Below are 22,032 nucleotides of genomic sequence, written 5' to 3'. Positions count from 1 at the left end.
CCCCCCCCCCCAATGACCAAGTATCATGTCACGCAGTCACCAGAAAAATCAAGGACATATAGGTGGGAGTAAGTTGGCAAAGATCATCTCCACTCACCCCTTGGCTTTATATGGCTATTTTTGGTCCTAGATGGAGACTAAATGAGCAAAGGAAGTGGACTAACTCAAACCCTTTCCCTTAAACTTAACAGTTTGAAGGGTCAACTTTGGTGATTAATCATATTAGAAATTAGAAAAGAACTCCGATGAACTCACAACCTCCACCCCTAATCCACAGATTCTGTTGTGTCAGTTAGTAGCTTCAATTCATTTCAGAATTCCTTTCACGGAATTTATAAGCATTTTGCTTTTCTGGCCAGATGTATCTTTCTGACAAACCGGAGTACTCTTAACGCATGATCCACCCAAAAAGGCATGGCAGCAATGAGAAATCCCCATTCAAACAGCTAGATACCAGGACAGACACAGATCTCCCAGGAGAAGCCTATATACAGGCTTCATTACCACACAAGAGGAAGTGATTACTACCACCACATACGTGAATATATATAGAGTTTTTGAAGAGAGCAAGTTTTGTAAAGAATTTAAAGAGACTACTACCATTGTTAAACAATTCCTAAAGCAAAAAGTCACACATTTACTTCACAACCATTAGCAAACAACTCTAAGCTGCATCAATTATGGAAGGCTAGAATAAACGAAAAATCAAAAAAGAAATTGATGAACATAATTTACAAATATCTGTGCATGAAAGTTATCAATATCAGTGTTTTAACTACATCTTCTGTAACATTTGGGTTTCTTCTAAGGACATTATGTTCCCTTTTAAATAATGTGACACATCACTGTTAGCCTAGCACCAATTGGGAACCTAACAAGTATAACAGGACATTGTATAGAATTTTAAGGTCAATGACACAAGCAGATCTTCAATGAAGAGCAACACACATTCCATGCCTAATACAAGCTAATGAATGAATCAATGCATGAGCACCTGTACTATCACCACTTCACAGCTGTTCATAGGTTTCAGATAGACATACCATCTGGAGATTAACAGATCAGCTTTTACATTTTAAATGCAAAACCTTTCATTAATTAATATGCTCTTCTAATATATTAGGAAAGACAACTCAGTTAGGCAATTCTACCCAGCAGGAAAAATCAGAGACACCCTCTTCCACCACCCAAAAAAATGAAAAGGGAACAGATAGCAAAGAAGATCAGCAACCCTAGACAATTGACTGATAAAAAAAAGTAGATCATTGATGAGAAATACTACTATAGCAATCTGACAAGGGTCTAATAACAACCAAGCCAAACGCCCAAACGAAAAATGAACGCCTTGAGAAGGATATATCCCCCATATGTCTGAACGCTTCTACATAAATACATTACATCCAGCATCATAAAACTGCCAATAAGCCAAATTCAATTTCCCTCTATGATACTCTGCACCCTCTCAACTACAACATTTCTTATATGACACCCAACTAAAACCTCAAAACAAACCCCACAACCTTAGTTACAAATTGAGAAAAAGAAACCGACCTCACCGAGGTGTTACAGCACTACCGATGGCCTTTAACCTAGGAGAAAAATGAAATCCTTCAACCACATCAACAACGCTAATGATGAACTCAAATTCCCTCAAGCATGTCACCATAAAAATGCATAATGACGGCAAACACATAAGTAGTAAAGGTTGATACTCCCTCCATTCCAATTTATACAGTCTCTCATCCAATATTGAGGATTGTTGTCTATTTTCAACATATCTATACAACTTCCAAAAGCAAAAACTCATAACCATTGAAGTGCCACTTTTTTAAACAACTCAAGCAGGACGTGTACTATCCTACCACACAGCTAGATTCCAACCCTTGACTACCACTAACTTCAGCTTAACTACGCTGGCTAGGCTAACTCCAAAGTGCAATATTTCAGAAACTACAACTTGTTTTGATCATGTTAAAGACTAGATCAATTGTAGCAAGCAGGGATCATAAAAACAGATAAAGCACGAACTAGGCAAGACAAATGGACTTGGTTTTCTTTTAAAAAAATTTACTTTAACCTTCACTACTACATTAATATACCATGCAAGTCAAACAAACAAGTACTCCTTATCTAGCCAAATAACATTACGAGTATTAAGGTTTGGGAATAATACCTTTCCCATCTCCAAGTAGACAGCAGCGCGGTTAGTAATAAAGGATATGTCTCCATCATCAAGCTCAATAGCCTTAGTGTAGTGCTGAATTGCAGTCTCAAAATCCTTCTTTTTGTAAGCTGCATTACCCGCCTCTTTCTCCTTCTGTGCTTTCGCTTTCTTCTCTTTAATTTCCTTCTCCTCCTCAGACACTTCCATTGGCTCCGGCTCTGGTTCAGGCTCGGGACGCTTCTCCTCCTTCACATGCTCCGTATCTGCTGGTCTCTTCCTCTCCGTTGAAGCTTCCGGCATCTCATCGTCCTCCTCTGGCATCCTCGTCGACAATTTCACACCTAACAAAACTCCAAGTGCTTGCATTACCCTCTGATCCTTCAAATAAAGGTTCAAATTACTCGGGTTCTTCTGAATATCCTTCATCATGTTAACAAAATCAGGCTGTTGCAAATAACCCCTTGTACTCGCATCCGCAGTCAACTTAGTCCACATCTCCGGACCGGAAAACGCATCACCAAACGGGCTGGGCGGAACCGCCGGACCTCGAGATCGAGCCTGAGCTGATTGAGCATCAGCAAGACCCGATTTTAAACCCTCATTAGTCGGATCAATCTCAAGCCCCTTCTTGTAAGCAGAAACCGCATCTTCATAATGGTGAAGTCCAGAATGTGCGGCACCCAAACGAGAATACCCTTTCGCCCAATCGGGTTTTAGGTCAACTGTTTTCTGTGCATCGGATAAAGCATCGGAATATTTCCCTAATGAAGCGTATGCAGCAGATCGGTTAGAGTAAAGAACATGATTGGTGGGAGCAAGATTGATGGCTTCAGTGAAATGGTTAATAGCGTCGGTGAAATTGCCGGCGGAGAAAGCTGCGTTACCTTTGGCCTTAGCTTCATCAGCCATGGCTGCTGACTTACAGGAATTTATTTGAAGAAATCTGAAGAAGAATTTGAGTGAAGGGATTAAGGATTTTGAGTTTTTAGGGCTTTATAAAAGAGGGGTTTGTGTGGTAGTGGGGACTAGAGGGTTCTTGTAGGTTCTGGTTTGAGGTTCTGGAAAGTTCGATGACGATTAGAGTTATTATTGGAATTTCTAGGGTTAGCTTTAATCAAAACAGAGGGATTCGTTTTTTTTTTTTTTTAATATTTCCAAGTTAAATTGGGAGAAGAATTAAACATAGATGGTAAAATTGGATACAATAAATTAAATTTTTGTGGTGGGACCTTCAATTTTTTAATTCTAGAGAGTTTGGTGCATCTAAATAATATTTTTTTAAAATATATATACAATTACTTAATAAAAGTTAAAAGTTTAAATTACATATGTTTAGGCTAAAACATAATTTGATATTTAATAAACATTGTTATATAATAATATACAAAATTTGATCTGTTTTAAGTAAAAGTATTTAAAAACTTTGAAACATAATATTATACATCCAACATATGTAGATGGTATTTATATGTCTATATACAATAATATACAAATCAAAATTCGATTTCGTTGGTTATTTTCCCTTAAATGGTAAAATAGTATCTTTTGAAAATTTAAAAACACAGAGATTTGGCCATGACCATCCCTTATAAGTTATACGTTCAAAATCATAACAGGATTTAATTGGGTTTTTTGAAGAAAATAAATTATTGACACTTTGCTCTTGAAATTTTGCTACAATAATTGTGTCTCTAATTTGCAATTTTTCAAAGATAGAACTAAAATTTTAATACGATTCTTGTTCAATTGGATTTTTATCTATTGTATGGCTCTAAATTTGAAAATTTTAAGTCTTCAATTTTACTTGACACTTTTTTAACGGGTCGTTTAATAGAGTGTAAACAAATATAATGCACACATTAATCCTATGAATTAGTATTACTTTGTTTGGTGCACTTTTTTATGCTATATATAACTGATGCAAGACTATATTATCATGAATTTCTAGATAGGAGTAAATTAATGCGAATGGACTTATTACATGCATTAGCATGTTTAAAAACTCAATCATCCCTCAAAAGCAATTTTACATATTTCCAATTACGTAGGAGATTTTTATAAAATAACATTTTTATACAATACATACTATTTGTATACACCAAACCAAATGATGCATACGAAATAATTTATGCATAACCAATGCAAACATAATTAATACAATCATTATTTATGCATATATTACTAGTACACTCTATTGAAAATTATTTTTATACACTCTATCAAACAACCAAATCAAACAATTCATAAAAGATATTATATGTGTAACTAACATAGGCACTACTAATACAAACACACATTATTTTATATTATTTTTGTACACTTTATCAGACGAACGATCAAACATGTGTAAGCTGAAATTGATGACTCAAGTCAAGCTTTTCAAGAGAATCTTTCTGAATGTTCTGATGATCCTAATCAGAGCCAACAATCAAATCGAGCTGAAATTTCTTACAAGTTACAAATAGAGCTCCAAATCACCTAGGGATTTGAAAGTGATGGTGCATCCTCTTAGGGAGGGATGAGAGCTTTTTTATTCCAATTGTGTGCATGAAGTACATATATAATGAGTACTATTACTACCTTTGCCTCTTTAACTTGCAACAAACATGCGTAACATTGGTCACTCAACTTTAAATGTGGAGACATCCATAGCTAAGGAATTAGTATAACATATTTGCTAGATATAATACTCCTTTTCTTATTACTTGTCTACCTTTTCACTATCATTTTCTTTCAATATCATTTATCATTTTAAAACTTTACAAAATGTTGGTGGCCAAATTCATATTTTTATAACATTTATTAATAAAATTAATCTAGGAAACTAAATTTCTAATTTGTATACATAATAATTTTTTACAAAAATATCGAGTCAGTTTGGCAAAAATATTTTCCTTCCTATCGAATATATCCTAAGTTGAGCTATTTCTTGCGGAAACTAGCATAAAGATGTGCTTAAAGTAACAGTTACCGATGAAAAATAGAGTATAACAAAACAAAATTGAGAGAGAGGCGAGGCAACACAATGTGCATGCTCCTATCATGAAATGTTTAATGTGACTCAGAAACTTCATGATTAATGATGAAGTGTAAAATTTCGTTATAAACAATAAAGATTTAATATAGCATATAAAATATAATTTTTTATCTATATACTTTGTACGATTTTTTATATATATAATATAATTTTTAGATAATTAATGTACAACTGATCATTTTAAATTATGTGTGACCACGTCACCAAGCATGTCCGTCATTGTGTTGAGTGAATAAACAGAGATAATGGGTCCCATATATCACATAAAAATCAAAGAACATATATAGATATATATAAAAACAAATTATTTTTAAAATTATATATTATAATTTTCCTACTAAAAATGTCAATCAAACGCCCCCTCAAAGTTGCACCGCTACTGCTGTAACACTTGTCAAAAATAAAAAATACACTAAAATATTTTTTGTTAATTATACCTCACCCAAAATAAAATATTTCGAAACAGATGATAACTTCATACCACAATCTTAGAAGTTGTTAGAACCACTTTGACTACTAAATTAAAATTTTAGAGGTATCAGTTTTATGATTTCATCGTATCAATGTTGTGTTGTACAAAAATTTATATCAATATTGGCAATAATTAAGATTAAAAGTTTTTTTTAATTTTATATCAAATTAAATTAGATCATTTTTTATGAAATAGAAAGAATAATATTTATACATAACGTTTTCTATATATTTTAGGCCTAAGGTCTTCATATTTTGTCAAGGAGATCTTCGATGATAGTTGGTCATGACATTGCTAATTGTATGGGTGGAGGATTGACAACAATGGTGTAGCATTATGATTATAATTATTTTTAAATGTGATAATGATTGACGATTAAAAACTATTATTATGATTGTGAGTAATGATTGTGATTAATGATTGTGATGATCGAGGTGATTTGTAATGGTAGTCGTAAAAGTATTATTTGTAACACCTGGTACTATTGGTCCCACATGAGTTGATAGGTGGCACTCTCTGCTTTTGCATGTATACACACCACCGCCACATACATAACAAAAACCCAACACTTCACTAATTCTCAGCTCCTCTGTTTCTTCACCTTCATTTCATTCAAAATTTGAGTTTTTTTTAACTGTTTTGTTGATGGGGTCTTGTAATTTTACAGTATGTGTAACCTTGATGTTGTTAGTTATGGTGGGGGCTATTTCTATTGAGCCAAAAATTGATAGTAGAAGGTTAGGCAGGCCCAACCGCTTCTGGGACCCCTTGATACGGTCGCCGGTAGATCGTGATGATGGTGATGAAACGGAGGAAGGCGGTGGCGGCGTGCGGTGGGCGGTTCTTGTGGCTGGTTCAAATGGGTATGGAAATTATCGGCATCAGGTAATTTATGACCATGAACATGCAGATTCTACAGTAGAAAAAATTAGTACTAATTTTGAGACCTAAAGTGTGGCAATTTTCATTCTGTAAGTGTGTTTTCACTATTGTGATTGCAAGAAAATTGGCAGTAGTATTTAGAAAAAAATGAATTTGTTTTATCTGCTCTAGTTTGGATTAACTTTCTGGCCACTATTTTGGTATTTTTGATGTTTAGCTTTATGATAGTGCAAGTGTCTATTTGTACGCATCACTATATAAAAACAGTGTGAATTACGTGAGGATTTTCCTGGGAATAAGTATTAGAAACTTATTTTCCTACAAATTTTCATAGTAATCCCTGTAATTCACAGTTTTCTTGTTTGTAGTGCATGTTGAACATATGTCAGCTGAATTGATGATATATATAGCAAACTCCAGTTGTTTAATGCAAGTTAGGAATTAGTATATATTTAGAGATGTTGTTGCTGCCATTACTAAACAAGTTGAGGGATTTAGCTATTTTTTCGATTTATACGTTCTGCTAAGTGGTTTGAAGTTATATGGGATGAATGCAGGCAGATGTATGTCATGCTTACCAAATTTTGAAAAGAGGAGGATTGAAAGATGAGAACATAGTAGTATTCATGTACGATGACATCGCCAAGAGCGAGTTGAATCCAAGACCTGGAGTCATAATCAATCATCCAAATGGTAGTGATGTCTACGCTGGTGTGCCTAAGGTAATTACCAAATTTTATATCTTATTCTTGTTTCCTTTTGTGCATTGTGTATACACACTTAATTTTAACTAAACTCCTGAATGTAATTTGACAGCTTTCAAATGTAAGATCTTCTGTCATGTCGTAGCATATGTGGTTAGTCATAACATTTCATTTCTCCATTTAAAGATGGTGTGCCTCTAGTTGTTTTAGTAAGACATTGAACCTCAAATTAGAAATATAGCTCCACTAGTAGATGCAAAGGCTGTGAACTGCTTAGATAATTTGATACCCTGGACCTGAATATGGTAGTTATGAAACTTTTGTTTGGGAGTATGAATCCACGAACCATCGCGGAACTCGTTTTTTTCTTCCCTATATGATACAGTAATGAGATTCTTTAATCGGTATCAGTCTAGTTGGCGAATTCAGACTCTTTTTTAGACTCCTACAAAATCGAATTGGTTAGTATGTACTTAATCTATGTTTTGAGTTTCTTAATCAAAGCTGATCAGATTACGAAGCTCATCTTGGTACGTGATAGGAGCAAATTGAAATGTGGAAACACAAGATAGTTGCTGAACTATTTTAGAAAAATATGAAGCTTGGTTCTTGTACTTCTGCATTATTTCGCGGAATTGATTGATTTTGAAGGGTACATTATTCATTTCTTTCTTTTAGCCAGCAGTAATCTCACATTTGATAAGATGATTATGGTAGGACTATACCGGTGAGCACGTCACTGCAGCAAACTTGTATGCTGTACTTCTTGGTGATAAAAGTGCCGTGAAAGGTGGAAGTGGGAAGGTCGTCAACAGTGGACCGAATGACAGGATATTTTTGTATTACTCCGATCATGGTGGTCCAGGGGTGCTTGGTGAGTTCGTAATCCCACCGCTTGTATCTGATTTATACTATTTGACAAAGAAAAATTATATTTGAGCTGCAGCTATTAGCAATCAATCGGAACACATTTTGGTTTATCTTTGTTTCAGGGATGCCCAACATGCCTTACCTTTATGGCAAAGATTTAATTGAGGTCTTGAAGAAAAAATACGCAGCTGGGACCTATAAAGAGATGGTAAGAACTCAATGTATTTTACATATATATGAACTTGATAGTTCCATTTCCTATCAGAATTATATAGTATGTTGTGCTTTATGCAGGTCCTTTATATTGAAGCTTGTGAGAGTGGTAGTGTCTTCGAGGGTTTAATGCCTGAAAACTTGAACATTTATGTGACGACAGCCTCAAACGCTGAAGAAAGCAGTTGGGGGACGTATTGCCCAGGAATGGATCCTCCACCTCCATCAGAATATATCACATGTTTGGGAGACTTGTATAGTGTTGCATGGATGGAGGACAGGTAATGTAAAAGAAAATGTTTGCTTTATTGGTAAGGTGTAATATTTGGGAAATTATAATTACAAAACCAATCTGCTGATGATTAGTCAATGTTTAACTTGCTTTCAGCGAGTCTCATAACCTGAAGAAGGAAACAATAAAACAGCAGTACGAGAAGGTGAATGAACCAAGACTTTTATTTGGTATCTAATACATTCTTGTGAGCTATGTTGCTCGAACTTTTCAAATGTGTGTGTCACCCGTTTCAGATCCTCCAAAAATGCACTATATTTGGAGGATACGAGACGCATCTGGTGGTATTATTGAAGAGTCTGGGCAACATAGTTTCTGAGTCGTCATGATCGTTGGATGTTAATGCTATATTGTCTTGTAGGTGAAGGAAAGAACTTCCAACTCAAACAACTATAATGCTGGATCTCATGTTATGGAATATGGAAGCAAAGAAATCAAGCCTGAGAAAGTTTATTTGTACCAAGGATTTGATCCTGCCACTGTGAATCTTCCGGCGAACAAGATCGATTTTACACGATTGGAGGTTGTCAACCAGAGGGATGCTGATCTTCTCTTCTTATGGGAAAGAGTAAGTTTTGAATATCTTTGTACAGTAATTGAGTAATTTCACTACACATTTGAGTAGTAGAGGGATTAAAATTCATCGAAGTAGAAATGTTTGTTGGTCATATGAGGTGGTACAACGTTTGTCTAGTGACTATAGTTACATTTATGTTTTGTTTTATCCGATGACCGTTCTTGAAGTGGAAGCATTCTTTTGTATGGTAGCTCAGTTATTCCCTGATCCTTTTATGTACATCCAGATTATAAGATGTAGCCAATACTTTTTATTGAACTAGCGCTTGAATTGGAATTTGGAAGTTACGGATTCACCTATGGGATATTGTTCGAGTTTAGAGTCCCCCGCCCCAATTTAGAGATACATGAGCACCCGTTTATAGTTCTGCTTGGTGTTATATCATTTTGATTTGGTCTTTGTACATGTTTTCTTGGTCTATACAGTATAAGAAGCTGGAAGACAGTTCACTCGAAAAGGCCAAGCTTCGAAAAGAGATAACTGAGACAATGCTGCATAGGCAACATCTTGATGGTAGCATAGATGCAGTTGGTGTCTTTCTTTTTGGTCCAATAAAGGGTGGTTCTGTTCTCAGCTCTGTCCGAAAACCTGGTCTACCTCTTGTGGATGATTGGGAATGCCTAAAATCAACGGTAATCCACGAACCTGCGTTTTTACTGTGTAGTAAATGGTTGTCAAAAGTTATGACGTGCATAACATGAGCTCATACTTTTTTTTCTTCAACAGGTTCGCCTTTTTGAGGCACATTGTGGTTCGCTAACACAATATGGCATGAAACACATGAGAGCATTTGCAAACATTTGCAACAATGGTATCTCAAGAGATGCTATGGAGGATGCTTTTATGGCTGCTTGCAATGGACATAGTTTGGAGGAGTATACCACTGCAAACAGAGGCTTTAGCGCTTGATGATCGATAACTCGAGTGGTCTTGTTTTAGCCAGACGTACACTGAACAATAATTGCCTAGATAGTAATTTAGGTCCCCTATATGCTCTTCCTTTCGAGTGATGTATTATGTATGTACACCAACTACTGCACAATAGTCAATAATTGCCTAGATAGTAATTTAGGTCCCTATATGCTCTTCCTTTCGAGTAATGTATTATGTATGTACACCAATCACTGCACAATAGTCTTTAATGGTACTCATATTATAATGTTATGTTCGTCGTGAACATCGTCAAATGATTTAGCTCAAATCTAATATTAAGTAGTGTGGAAAGAAAAATTTAAAGGATTTTTTTCAGCTAGCTACTTTAAACAATCAAAAAATCAAATTTATGAAATTCAACATGACAATTTTTCTAACGAAGCTGATTTCATTTTCTTGGACCATAATAAGAGAACTTCCCTGTCATGTGATATATATATGCTATACCTATTTATTGTTTTTGACAGAGTAAGTGGTGTATGAACGCTAGGCGTGTCAATGGTACGATTCGATTTTTTATATCAATAAATTCAGCGTTAAGCCATCAAATGCACATCACCATATGTACTTGTGGTTGATTTTGGTATTACATATAACAATTTGGAACACACACATACATTAGTTTGGTGGCCTCCAAGAATAATTAAAATCAACATCAAATGTGGGAATTGTCAATAGTTTTAAACATGGAAAAGCATCAACTAACTACTCTAATTAAATATTCTCAACTCCTAAATGAATATCTGATTCGTAGGGATATGGTCTGATATTCATTTATTTGAAGGAAGATTCTTATAATTTATTCCCTTTAGAAGTGGATGGCCATATTAATCCCTTCCCTACGCACATGTGATATGATATATACTTTTTTAATTGTTCGATCTCTTGATGTAGTTTTTTGTGGTACGAAAACTATAACACAGAAAATTCACTCTCAATGATATTAAAGTAGTACCTCTCTGAAAAGGTGAAATGAGATGTGTCATTTTCGATCTTTTTGTACTATAGGGAAAGGATATTTCTACGGTCTACACCATATCTACATTCGAATTATTCGAGAAATCAAAATTAGAGGCTTGAATGGGTAAAATTGATTTAACAAATTTATACTATAGATTTGTTATTTTATATTGTCACGAATCACGATAGGTGCTGAAACATAACCAAGATAGACCTCCACAAACACCATCCAATGAAAATACTGTATTATAGACACTATTGAGTCTAACATAGCAAAAAGATTGAAAAAAAAAGAAGAAGAAATAATGTACAGACACTATTGAGTCTAATAACAAAAAGATTGAAAAAAAAAGAACATTAAAGAGACTCTTTTAAGTCCTAATTAACCAAACCCTAAACACTCTCTAGGATCATTCATTAAATACATGTCTATTTATTGATTAATCAATTTCTAAACGACGATGTGATTCTAGAGAGGTTTTCTTAGTTAATTTATTGTGTACGAATCAACGATGTGAATTATTTCATCTACGTTGTAGACATTCTATTTTTGAGAGAGATCTCGATAAAATAAACATATGTAAAGATGCAATTTACGATGGCTTATCCAAAACTTTTATTTGTAAATCATATTGCTTTGTGATATTTTAAGAGAATATAAATAGAATAGATACAAAGAACATCTAAATATTTACAAAAAAAAAACTACATTTATTTGAGAATTGATCTAGAAGGTTGACAAAAAAATTGTACAAAGAAATCCCTCACACCCACAACATTTGACATTATGCGAAACATAGCGAGAGCGCAACGTATCAAAAGTTTAATGCATCGATCCGTCTTTTTTTTTTTATAATATAAAAAAACTAACATAAACTAAACCTCCCCAACACAAGGCCTGTGATGGAGGGTTATGCTATTTGCACATTACAATTTTCTCCAATGCTGACTCAGCCACAACTCATCAGTAACTCTGTCTCCACCTCAGCTCTCCACCACCACCGCCCGTGGCGGCGATTCTTGATTTAACGTTCTCAAATTCGGATATCCGACATGGTATTTGGATCCGACCCGGATAATTATACTCATAAACCATCTCTGCCTCCCTCAACAATTCAGCAAACAGAGGATGATTAAAGTATATCACAGGCACCACAATTCTACACGTGTCATCCTCCTTCTCACCCACGTATACAGCCAAGTGTCCCTTTGGTACACTCACCTGCTTCAGATCAATCGGTTCTTGCCCGACCCGAATGTAACCCGAATTGGGTTTCCCAAAACAGAGTCCTTTAGCTCTCTGTTTCAGCAAAACCCCCAATTTACAGAGCTTTGAAATTGCTCTGCTTGCACAACTCAGCCGCTTGTTTCCATTTCTTCTCCGGTGAATCAACCAGCTGAAAACTCTCACCAATCTCCGCCCAATTCTAAAACCTCTGTTTTTCTTCATATCTTAAAATGTTGAAAAGAGAAAAAAAAAACACCTTTTTTGACAATGGGTTAGTAACAGAGTACTTCAAGAAGTGGTAAATGCCACCTTTTGAAGGGGGATTTGGTTCTTGATGTAAGAGAGCTGTGACAAGTCAAATATGGAGGAACAAATGTATCACTCTGTTTATATAGATTTGAGAGATGGGGGGTATGGGAGGAAGAAATGGTCGGCACACACGATGAGAATTGATGAGAATTGTTGGAGTTTGAGATATATTTATGGAGAGAAATAAAAAGAGAGACAGAGAAGAAGAGTGGTCAGCTGATTAGTCGTTGTGATGCTTCGCGGCTGTATGAGGTTTGAGGGGCCAGTAATTAAGGCCCCTTTGGACAGAGATTTTTTATTTTTTTTAAAAATAATTCAAGAACTTGTTAGGTTATATATTTTCCGTTTATTTTTACTTATTCAGTATTGATTTGTTATATTTTTAAAAAATTAATAAATAAGATAACAATTTTAATATATCGTCATTTGAATATGAAATAACTATAATTAATGATAGCTGATTTAAATGATAAAAAATGTGCATTATCAAAAACATCACAACTCTTTAATATAAAAATGTATTCTCAAATCGCATCTTTTCGAAAAAAATACTTTATTTTCATTTACACATTTGAAACTCAAATGTTAATGATAAGGTAATTTCTCGATAATTATTTTTTAAGTCTTAACTTGAAACGTTTTTTAAAGTCAATTTTTTTTTTCATTATGTTATTTTTCTTAATTTTTATAAATGAGATCTCCGTGAAAGTAGCAATTTTATTTAGCCCACTTATTTTGAAAATAAAGAATGTTAGTGGGATTCGTTTATACATAAACTCCCGCCACGTAAGGGCATTAACAATAAAAATATTGGAACTAATTAATTATTTTCCCTAAAATAAAATTATAATTCAATACTTTGAATAGTTTTTTAAAAGGGTTTGACTTTATATGGCTTTTGCAGCAATAACCACTAAGTTTCCTTTAAAAGAAAATTAATTCAAGTAAAGAAATCCTTTTGTTTTCCTCCAAAAATGTGGAGAAACCATTAAAACGTTACGTTTAAATAAAGGACTCAAACGGGGTAGCTATCTCCACGATTTATTTATGATTAGTAACGAAATCAGAAATTTAACGAAGTATGTATGAAAAAATTGATGGTATATGAGTAGTGCGTTAAACATATTGACTCATAATATTAACATTAAACCTCTTGATATCTCATAATTTTTCAATGAAGAGTGTGCATTGAGCCACTCTTAACCTAAGGTTATTCTGCGGATGTTTACGTCAAATTAATTAATGTAATATGTGTAATATGTTAAAATACAATACTATTTACTTAATCACAATTGACTAATATATATTTTACTATATCAAATCATTCAATTGCAATAAATTATATTAATTTGATGTAAATAACATTCCAAGAAAGTATCTACCAAATGAGTAAAAGACTATTCAAACTTAAGAGGCATAAAACTCTATGTTTGAAATTTATAGGGTCAACAAATAAATATGTAGTTTGGTCCAAAAATGTTCGTTCCGTCAATACATAGATTATAGGGTCAACACATAAACTTTTGATCCATTTAGTAACTATAGGGGCATTTCTAAATCAAAGTATTGACTGCAAGGATATTTTCGAATCAAAATATTAACGGCAAGGACATTTTTTATCCAAACTATAAACTGAAAACATTTTTATTCCTTTCACATAATTTAAGGACATTTTTAACCTTTTCCCTTATAACAATACTGAAAAATAACATTTGATCTATGATCCATCATAAGTTGTTTATATGGATCTTGTACACTCTAATAACCGAATCACAATTGTAGGAAAAAAGGTCAATCTACCATACTTTTTTAAATTATTTTTTGGATAATGTCTGTCTAATTGAATTTCTCATGCAACTATAGTAAATGTTGTTATTAAAACATACGTCATAACATAAAAATCGATTCCAAAATAATCTTAATAAAAAATCTAAATGTATTTGATTTCAACGGTAATTTTTTTAAAAAAAGAAAAAATTGCAAATTACCATTTTCACTGTTCAAAGTATTTCGTAATGTTATGACTTAAAACCATTGTTGACTTTTCAAATAATGGTGCTAGACTTTTTTTTTTTTAAAATGAAGGCATTATTACATATATACAAATTAATGCAATTGTCAAGTGACAAAATCTTGTTCAATAATAGCATTAATGGGGAAGATACATAGGATCCAGAAGAATGTATGCAGTTGCTCGAAATTTTGGCCAACCAAAATATTTGTATATAAATTTTAAAAATTGAGCATCTGTATTATTAATTTATTATTATAAGAAAAAAAAAGGCATAAAAATGTACCAAAAATAATTATTGGGTTGGTAATACACATGGAATGCTGGAGTTTGGACCATAAAAGATTTGAACCTCCCAATCAAGATTGATCATAGATGGGAGAATTACAAACTGGTCACCACATGGCCACCAATCTACAAGAAAAATTAAGATAATATGTTTATTTCATTTTATTTTTTGGACAAAAACAACCCAAGAAAACATTATTTGTAGCATGTGATTTTTGGATCGAGTTCGTACAAATTTTCTTCCAAAAGCTTCATATCAAACGAAGTTTCACATAATTCATCGTCAGGCTAATTTGGAGATGAGCTATGTTTCACTAATATCAACAAAAATAGTATACCCTATCGAATCTTAGTTCCTTTTTTTTTTTTTGCGCGTGTGTGAGTGAATATATTTAAAGTTTTAGGGTAAAGATAACAAATAGTTTGTAGACGAGTAATTGCTCTAAGTTAGGCACTACTCATCACTCTATCATTTCCTTTCGTCACATCGAATCAGTAGTTCTGACTTTTGATATCAATTGTTAAATTAAAATATCCTGAAAATATTATAAATATGATGTGATATTATTCATTTTAGACTTTTGATATCAGTTGTTGAATTAAAATATCCTAAAGATACTATAAACATAATGTGATATTAATCATTTTAGGCCAAAGTGGTATATTTTTTTTCTAAGAGATTATCCCTTACCATTGCGAGTATAACATCTTATAAATAACTTTTTTTTAGAAAAAAGATTTGTGTAAATAACCTTGTTCACACATATTTAGCAGGTGCTTCGTCATGTTTTTAAATTTTTTTTTTCTTTATTTGAAATTTATAAAATAGAAGTTTAAAATAAAGAAAAAGAAAAAGAAATTGTGTGCTTTGGTGAGTGATGAGATCAAAATGGAACAAACCTTTTGTTGTGAATATAGTACACTGGTTAAATGTTACTAGTACAATTTAAATATCTATAGATAAAGAGTTGATAAAAATTTGAAGGTACATATTTTTTATTATTATTTTTTAAAAAAATGGTGTTATTGTTCGTGTTTGCAATTAATTTTAAAGTGACAAGAAATAAATTACAATCACAAATAAAGTTTCTATTCTCCTAAGATTTATCCTGATTAGAGGGCCCTGAATATTTCATGATTTTATGGAATATTTGAGATCTTGATCTCTTTATGGATATTTTGAGATGCATTTTAAGAATTTTAGTACTCTTTATATAGGACTGAGTAACCTCCAAAAACTCTAATTAGACACCTTCTGGAGTCCCAATTTGAATTGAATACGTCTTGTAGAATCTTACAAAATTTCAATATCTACGACTCGATAAAGTGATAGAGCGTGTTATGTCATTGATAAGAGTGTCGAACCCACGATAAGCATTTAATCTTGCACTTAAAAAGTTACATTTGTGTCGTATTTGTTCACTAAATTGTGATTCTTTATCACGTTGTTTCAATTTAATTTACCAAAACCTAGAAGGACTATTATATGATTAATTAGTCTTACAGAAAACACATTAATTGATATCCTGTGTGAAGCAACTTCATTACGACAAATTGCCAGAGCACACAAAACAACAATACACAGTTGGGAGTCTGCTGCATGAAATTTGGCACCTTATCTTGTCACCATCGTGCAGCGATCTACAAATTCGAGATTCAATTTATTTTTACTTGTTTAATATTTAATTCAACACATCATTTAAATAATAATTATATGGTAATTATTGTTTTATTGTCGTTTATATTTAACAAATATAGCTTATAGTTTGTTATAAGTTACAATACTGAGAAGTTGCAATCTAAATGAATATATTCCCCCCTTTTTTTTCATTTTTTATTGTTGTTAAAGAAATTAGGTTCTGATGCAGATATATATAGTTCAAACTATTATTTTCCTTAGCACTATATCACATTGCCATTTTCACCTTCAAAATCAAATATATAAGTATTAATATTGGATAACGTAGATGACAAGGCTCGGGTGATGAATCAAACTAGGTCAGATTGAAGTCATGATCGGATATGACGTCTACTTGATAGACTTAACTAAAATAATAATTAAAATTATGCCCTTACAATCATATCATAACTTTTGGCACAATGATAAATTTTTTATCCTTATCACAATTAAGTGTAGCAGAATCAAGTTCATGAGCTTAATCACAAGGAATAACATGTTGTGTATGACAAGCGTTGTAGTGTAACGCTAATAATCTATCCATGATAAAGCCCATGTGATGGGTTAGAGATGGACTGAATCCAAATTATGATTGAATATAAATACTTTTGGATTATGATTTATAACGACCACATGATGATTTTGGTATTTATGCCATTAGTATCGAGTTTGAATTAAACATGTAAACGAATTTTAATATGCACATATTGCCCTGTTCAATAAGCTCAAATCCCAATACAAAGTCAATGGAGGTCCAAATTTCCTATGCTGACCAATAACATGGAAGATTTCAAAGTAAGCCAAACAGAATTAAGTAACCTTGCAACTCTGCCACTCAAAAGTGGGCCTGGTCAACCAATGAATTTGCTTAAAAGTTGTATCAAAAGTTCACGAATCTATGTATTCTAAAATATATCTCAACGTTGAGTTGATCAAATATTAGCGAAGAAGCTTTAATAATCATTACAAAATAAGGAAATAGTAATGTTCTCTGTGTGTATGGTAGCATTGGTTGCTATCAAATTACTATTTTTGAGAGGAAATTTCCCTAGAATATCTCAATCAAATATTGTTCGACGCAATTATAAATATGTGTAGATTAATTCAATATCAAAGTTCGTCTTAATATAAAAAGAGTGACAATTTAAATAAGTTAATAAAATAAAAAATAATTACAACATGAAGTTCAAAAAAGATAATAACTTAAGTGTGATTTTGACCGTTAACTCTATTGTATTTCAATCTCTATAAGCATGTAGACCAACTCAACTAAATGTGTTTTGATTAAAAGAAAAAAGTAATGAGATATAATTAAAATGTGAAATTCACGAAAAAAGCGTAATAATTCAGATGTGATTTTGACTATTAACTTAATTTGAAAAACTACGAGCATTTGAGAATTGGGCTAAAAAGTTAAACAAAAATTTGTACAAATAAAATTCCTTTCAAGTTTCAAAGCATGTAACATAAAACTAAATCACTACTTGCCCTTCCAGCTCCGCTCTCCACGGCTGTTTCCACCACCACCCATGGCGGCGATTCTTGATTTAACGTTCTCAAATTCGGATACCCGACAGGGTATTTGGATCCCACCCGAATGATTATACCCATAAACCATCTCTGCTTCCTTCAACAATTCAGCAAACAGAGGATGATTAAAGTAAATCACAGGCACCATTATTCTACACGTGTCATCTTTCTTCTCACCCACATACACAGCCAAATGCCCCTTCGGTACACTCACCTGCTTCGAAGCAATCGGTTCTTGCCCGACCCGGATGTAACCCGAATTGGGTCTGCCAAAACAGAGTCTATTTGTACTCTGTTTTAGAAAATGTCCCAATTTACAGAGGTTTGAAATCGCTCTGCTGAAAATTCTTCCTTTTCTTCTCCGATGAAGTAAAACTCTTACTAGCAATCTCTTCATAACTCAAAATTTGTAAAAATTACGAAAAAATAGAAGAAGATTTAGGTTCTTGCTATGAAAACGTGAATTGTTAATTGGTTATGTTATTATAGAGAGATTTTTGTAATGTTGTAAATGAAGAATGAGTTTTTTTTTTCCTTTTAGAAGTGTGAAAAGCTGCTTTTATGAGAGTCAGTTGTAGCAAATCAAATAAGGGAAATGGTCGGCACACGCGATGAGAAGTAATCAACACTTATTGGATTTTGACATTTATTCGTATCGGTGTTTACTCCAAATCAATATATATATATATTAAATATTTAAATTTATAATTTATTTTATTTAATTATAATTAATTAATATATATATTTTTTATTAATAATATAATAATGAAAATTATATTAATTTGATATAAACACCTCATGATAAGATTTTTCCTTAAATGTCGATTATGAAAGAAAGAAAAAGATTTTCAAATTTTATAGTGTATATTGCTATAATAAAATATATTCATTAAAATTAAATTATTGATCATATAAAAATATGTAATTTTTAAGATAGACATAAAAAAATTGATATAAATAAAATGAGTGAGTATTTAGTTTTAGAATTATTTTGTTTTACTAAATTTTAATATAAATTGTGGGATGTGTGGTAAAATTAATTGTAATTGGAAGTGGGTTTAAAGTATATAAGCAAAAAGTATTATCTTAAGCGTATATATTTACATAATCTAGTTAAATATAACGAAAGACGGAGGCTACGGTGATAAGGTGAAAATGAGATATATATCCGAGGACATAATCAATATTAATTGATACTTGTGGAACTTCTTTTGTATAAAAGTTTTTTTTTAAAGATATCTCTGTATTTATATGCTATAATCAATAAATTGAGAATATAATAAGACCAATTGATCATTAACTATACTATTTAACATCGTAGATTAGTAGAAAATAAGATTCTTTATTATTGTGATGACGAAGACGTAATTAATTAGCTAGGAAGTTGCATGTGTGTCGGACGTGTTTGTTAACTAAGTTGTGATTAGTAATATGATTAATTATTAAGCTAGTCATCCTTGTCTTCATTTACCCAAACCCAGATAGATTATGAATCTTAATCTTAACTTTTTTTAATTATGGATGTCCTATTAAGCAACTTCATTACGACAACTTGTCTTGCCAATACCATGCAAGCCAATCTGGAATCTTCAGTCATTTCCACACAATTTTGTCTTTATTAAACATTGTGGAATATATTACTGATATCCAACAATTCTTACTTATTACTGGTCTCTTCGCCTTAATTTATGTGATATTATTTAATTTAATATAAAATTTAAATAAGAAATAAAGACTATTAAAATTTGTTATCTAAATTACTTTTTGACTTATCTATATGGCTATAAATCTTTGTGATAGCTCAAAGGTAGATTCCTCGAAAGGTAATTGTTTATGATAAGATTTACACTAATTAAGTAGTGATGTTTAGCGACAAATAAACAACTTGTTTATAGCTGGAGATATGAAGTGTAACAAATTATATACATTAGTTTATTTGTCTTTATGTGGTACATTCGTGTGCTAATGGTTTGGTAACCATTAATTATGTGATGTACTTGTTCCCAACTTATCTAAAAAGAGTGACATTATTTCATATTCATAATTAGTTTATTCTAAATTTCTCATTTTACGTTTAGGTGTTGTTTGGTATGACAAAAAATAATCCCATAAAAAATAAACGCAAGTAAAAAAGTATTACTCTAAAGTCTAAACGTACTTATATGTTATCTAAAAAAAGATATTATGGGAAGTGGATTGATCGAAAAAAATAATATTATGGGATCGGGTTGAGAGGTTATGGCGATTGAGGTTTCAGGTAAAGGGTAAAAGTAAAATGTGTAGGACGGTGATAAGGACATGATCTACGTAAAATATGTTTCAGAATTTATTTTCTTTACTTCTATCATTTTATTATGGAAGTCATTTTTTTTCTTCTCATATCTAGAGCTTAGCTGAAGATGATATTTTCCAACTTAATAAACACACCCTTAATAAGATGATCTATTAGTACCACTCAAACATTTATAACTTGTTTTTGACCATAAGTGTCAAACGATTTTTTTTTTTCAAACTCTTTACGCAATACATATTATATAAAATTGAGATGAAACGAGTACAATTTACATAATCAGGTCACCGAATTAAAGGACGTAAGTACAATCTCTATTTAATAGTGTTGATTGATAACGTAACAAAATAAATGTTATAACATGTTAAATTACAGGACGTAAAAGAGTTATTGCATGCATAAATCAGAGTATCATCTCAAAATACTACTCTTCCTTCATCTCCGCTCTCCACAGCGGTTCCCACCACCGACCGTGGCGGCGATTCTTGATTTAACGTTCTCAAAATCGGATATCCGGCAGGGTATTTGGATCCGACCCGGATAATTATACCCATAAACCATCTCTGCCTCTCTCAACAGTTCAGCAAACAGTGGGTGATTAAAGTATATCACTGGCACCACAACTGTACACGTGTCATCGTCTTGCTCTCCCACGTACACAGCCAAATGTCCCTTTGGTACACTCACTTTCTTCTTCGGTTCTTGCCCAACCCGGAAATAACCCGAATTGTTTTTCCCTAAACAGAGTACTTGTTTTGCTACTTGTTTTAGAGATTGTACACATTTTTGCAGCTTCGAACTTCTCACTTTCTTCATAGCTCAATTTTATTTTTTTTTGGTCACAAAACAATTAAGTGAATACTGGCTAGGTGCTATTAATATATCTATATAATAAGTGGAAGAATATATTTTATTACTACTATTACTATATATAAGAGGCTACAACACAAAACGACATGTCTGTTTGAGTTATATGCTTAAAGATAAATCGTTGGAAATGTATGGGCCCAATTGTAATTTTATTTCAATTTCAATTTATTTATGTTATTTTATTTTTAATTTATTAGAGTATATATTACAAAATTAGGTTGAAAATATTATAAATTTTACAAAATTAACAAATTAAAATATTCGGCTATATATTTAAAAGTTACTCAAATAACACGATAAATTCCATATAAAAAATTTGACTGAGTCTCTAAATTCTACCGGTGTTATATAATTGAGACAAAAAAAAATAACATATACCGTATAATATATATATAGACTGTGGGAAATGGTCGGCAAATACGATAGAAATGAGCAGAATTTGTTGGAGAAATATTAAATATATTGAATTGAGGGACATGGAAAAAGGGTGATCAGCTGAATAGTCGTTTTGATGCTTCACTGTTCTATTGGTGATTCAGGTCTCACTAAACTCCATAAAAAGGATATATAAAAAGAACAAAAATCTCAAGTAATATTATTTTCCCATATTATTTTAATTTATCTGTCTGATTTTAACTTAATATGAATTTTAAAAAAGTGAAAATAAAATTATTGTAATTTATATTTTTAAATTTATCTTTTAATCGTGTAATTTAAAATATAT

The 22,032-nt window shown here is 32.2% G+C and overlaps 5 protein-coding genes across 5 annotated transcripts in view; 1 reads left to right on the top strand and 4 right to left on the bottom strand.

Moving 5' to 3' along the window:
• The window catches only part of LOC107028487 (hsp70-Hsp90 organizing protein 2), a 5,529-nt gene extending 2,284 nt beyond the window's left edge, over window positions 1–3,245 (bottom strand). Inside the window, exon 1 of the mRNA XM_015229567.1 lies at window positions 2,174–3,245. Within this exon, the coding sequence (XP_015085053.1) occupies window positions 2,174–3,073 (900 nt within the window). The 5' untranslated portion in view covers window positions 3,074–3,245. The remainder of the gene's footprint in view (window positions 1–2,173) is intronic.
• A 3,013-nt stretch (window positions 3,246–6,258) lies between these two features.
• On the top strand, window positions 6,259–10,398 carry LOC107027344 (vacuolar-processing enzyme beta-isozyme). Its single transcript, XM_015228521.2, has 9 exons — window positions 6,259–6,558; window positions 7,113–7,277; window positions 7,977–8,133; window positions 8,252–8,337; window positions 8,424–8,623; window positions 8,731–8,779; window positions 8,996–9,202; window positions 9,637–9,843; window positions 9,938–10,398. The coding sequence occupies exons 1-9, from the start codon at window positions 6,319–6,321 to the stop codon at window positions 10,118–10,120; spliced, it is 1,494 nt and encodes a 497-aa protein (XP_015084007.1). The 5' UTR covers window positions 6,259–6,318; the 3' UTR covers window positions 10,121–10,398.
• A 1,377-nt stretch (window positions 10,399–11,775) lies between these two features.
• On the bottom strand, window positions 11,776–12,887 carry LOC107027957 (auxin-responsive protein SAUR36-like). Its single transcript, XM_015229009.2, has one exon. It carries the CDS (start codon window positions 12,552–12,554, stop codon window positions 12,069–12,071), a length of 486 nt encoding a protein of 161 aa, XP_015084495.1. The 5' UTR covers window positions 12,555–12,887; the 3' UTR covers window positions 11,776–12,068.
• Window positions 12,888–17,902: 5,015 nt separating this feature from the next.
• LOC107028158 (auxin-responsive protein SAUR36-like) lies at window positions 17,903–18,734 on the bottom strand. The gene has a single exon (XM_015229206.2). The coding sequence runs from the start codon at window positions 18,543–18,545 to the stop codon at window positions 18,099–18,101; it is 447 nt and encodes a 148-aa protein (XP_015084692.1). The 5' UTR covers window positions 18,546–18,734; the 3' UTR covers window positions 17,903–18,098.
• Window positions 18,735–20,873: 2,139 nt separating this feature from the next.
• Window positions 20,874–21,254, bottom strand: LOC107027868 (auxin-responsive protein SAUR36-like). The gene has a single exon (XM_015228918.1). The coding sequence runs from the start codon at window positions 21,252–21,254 to the stop codon at window positions 20,874–20,876; it is 381 nt and encodes a 126-aa protein (XP_015084404.1).
• Window positions 21,255–22,032: the final 778 nt, after the last annotated feature.

This window comes from Solanum pennellii, chromosome 8, assembly GCF_001406875.1.
Source record: "Solanum pennellii chromosome 8, SPENNV200".
Taxonomy (NCBI): Eukaryota; Viridiplantae; Streptophyta; class Magnoliopsida; order Solanales; family Solanaceae; genus Solanum; species Solanum pennellii.
This window is presented reverse-complemented; position numbering and strand designations above follow the sequence as displayed.

What these genes read in the sequence shown, in the direction of transcription:
- LOC107027344 (XM_015228521.2), top strand. Translation starts at nt 6,319, where the DNA reads ATGGGGTCTTGTAATTTTACAGTATGTGTAACCTTGATGTTGTTAGTT. An exon ending in GTTGCATGGATGGAGGACAG is followed by an intron (nt 8,624 to 8,730) that starts GTAATGTAAAAG and finishes ACTTGCTTTCAG; the next exon opens with CGAGTCTCATAACCTGAAGA. An exon ending in TAAAACAGCAGTACGAGAAG is followed by an intron (nt 8,780 to 8,995) that starts GTGAATGAACCA and finishes ATTGTCTTGTAG; the next exon opens with GTGAAGGAAAGAACTTCCAA.
- LOC107027957 (XM_015229009.2), bottom strand. Translation starts at nt 12,554, where the DNA reads ATGAAGAAAAACAGAGGTTTTAGAATTGGGCGGAGATTGGTGAGAGTT.
- LOC107028158 (XM_015229206.2), bottom strand. Translation starts at nt 18,545, where the DNA reads ATGAAGAGATTGCTAGTAAGAGTTTTACTTCATCGGAGAAGAAAAGGA.
- LOC107027868 (XM_015228918.1), bottom strand. Translation starts at nt 21,254, where the DNA reads ATGAAGAAAGTGAGAAGTTCGAAGCTGCAAAAATGTGTACAATCTCTA.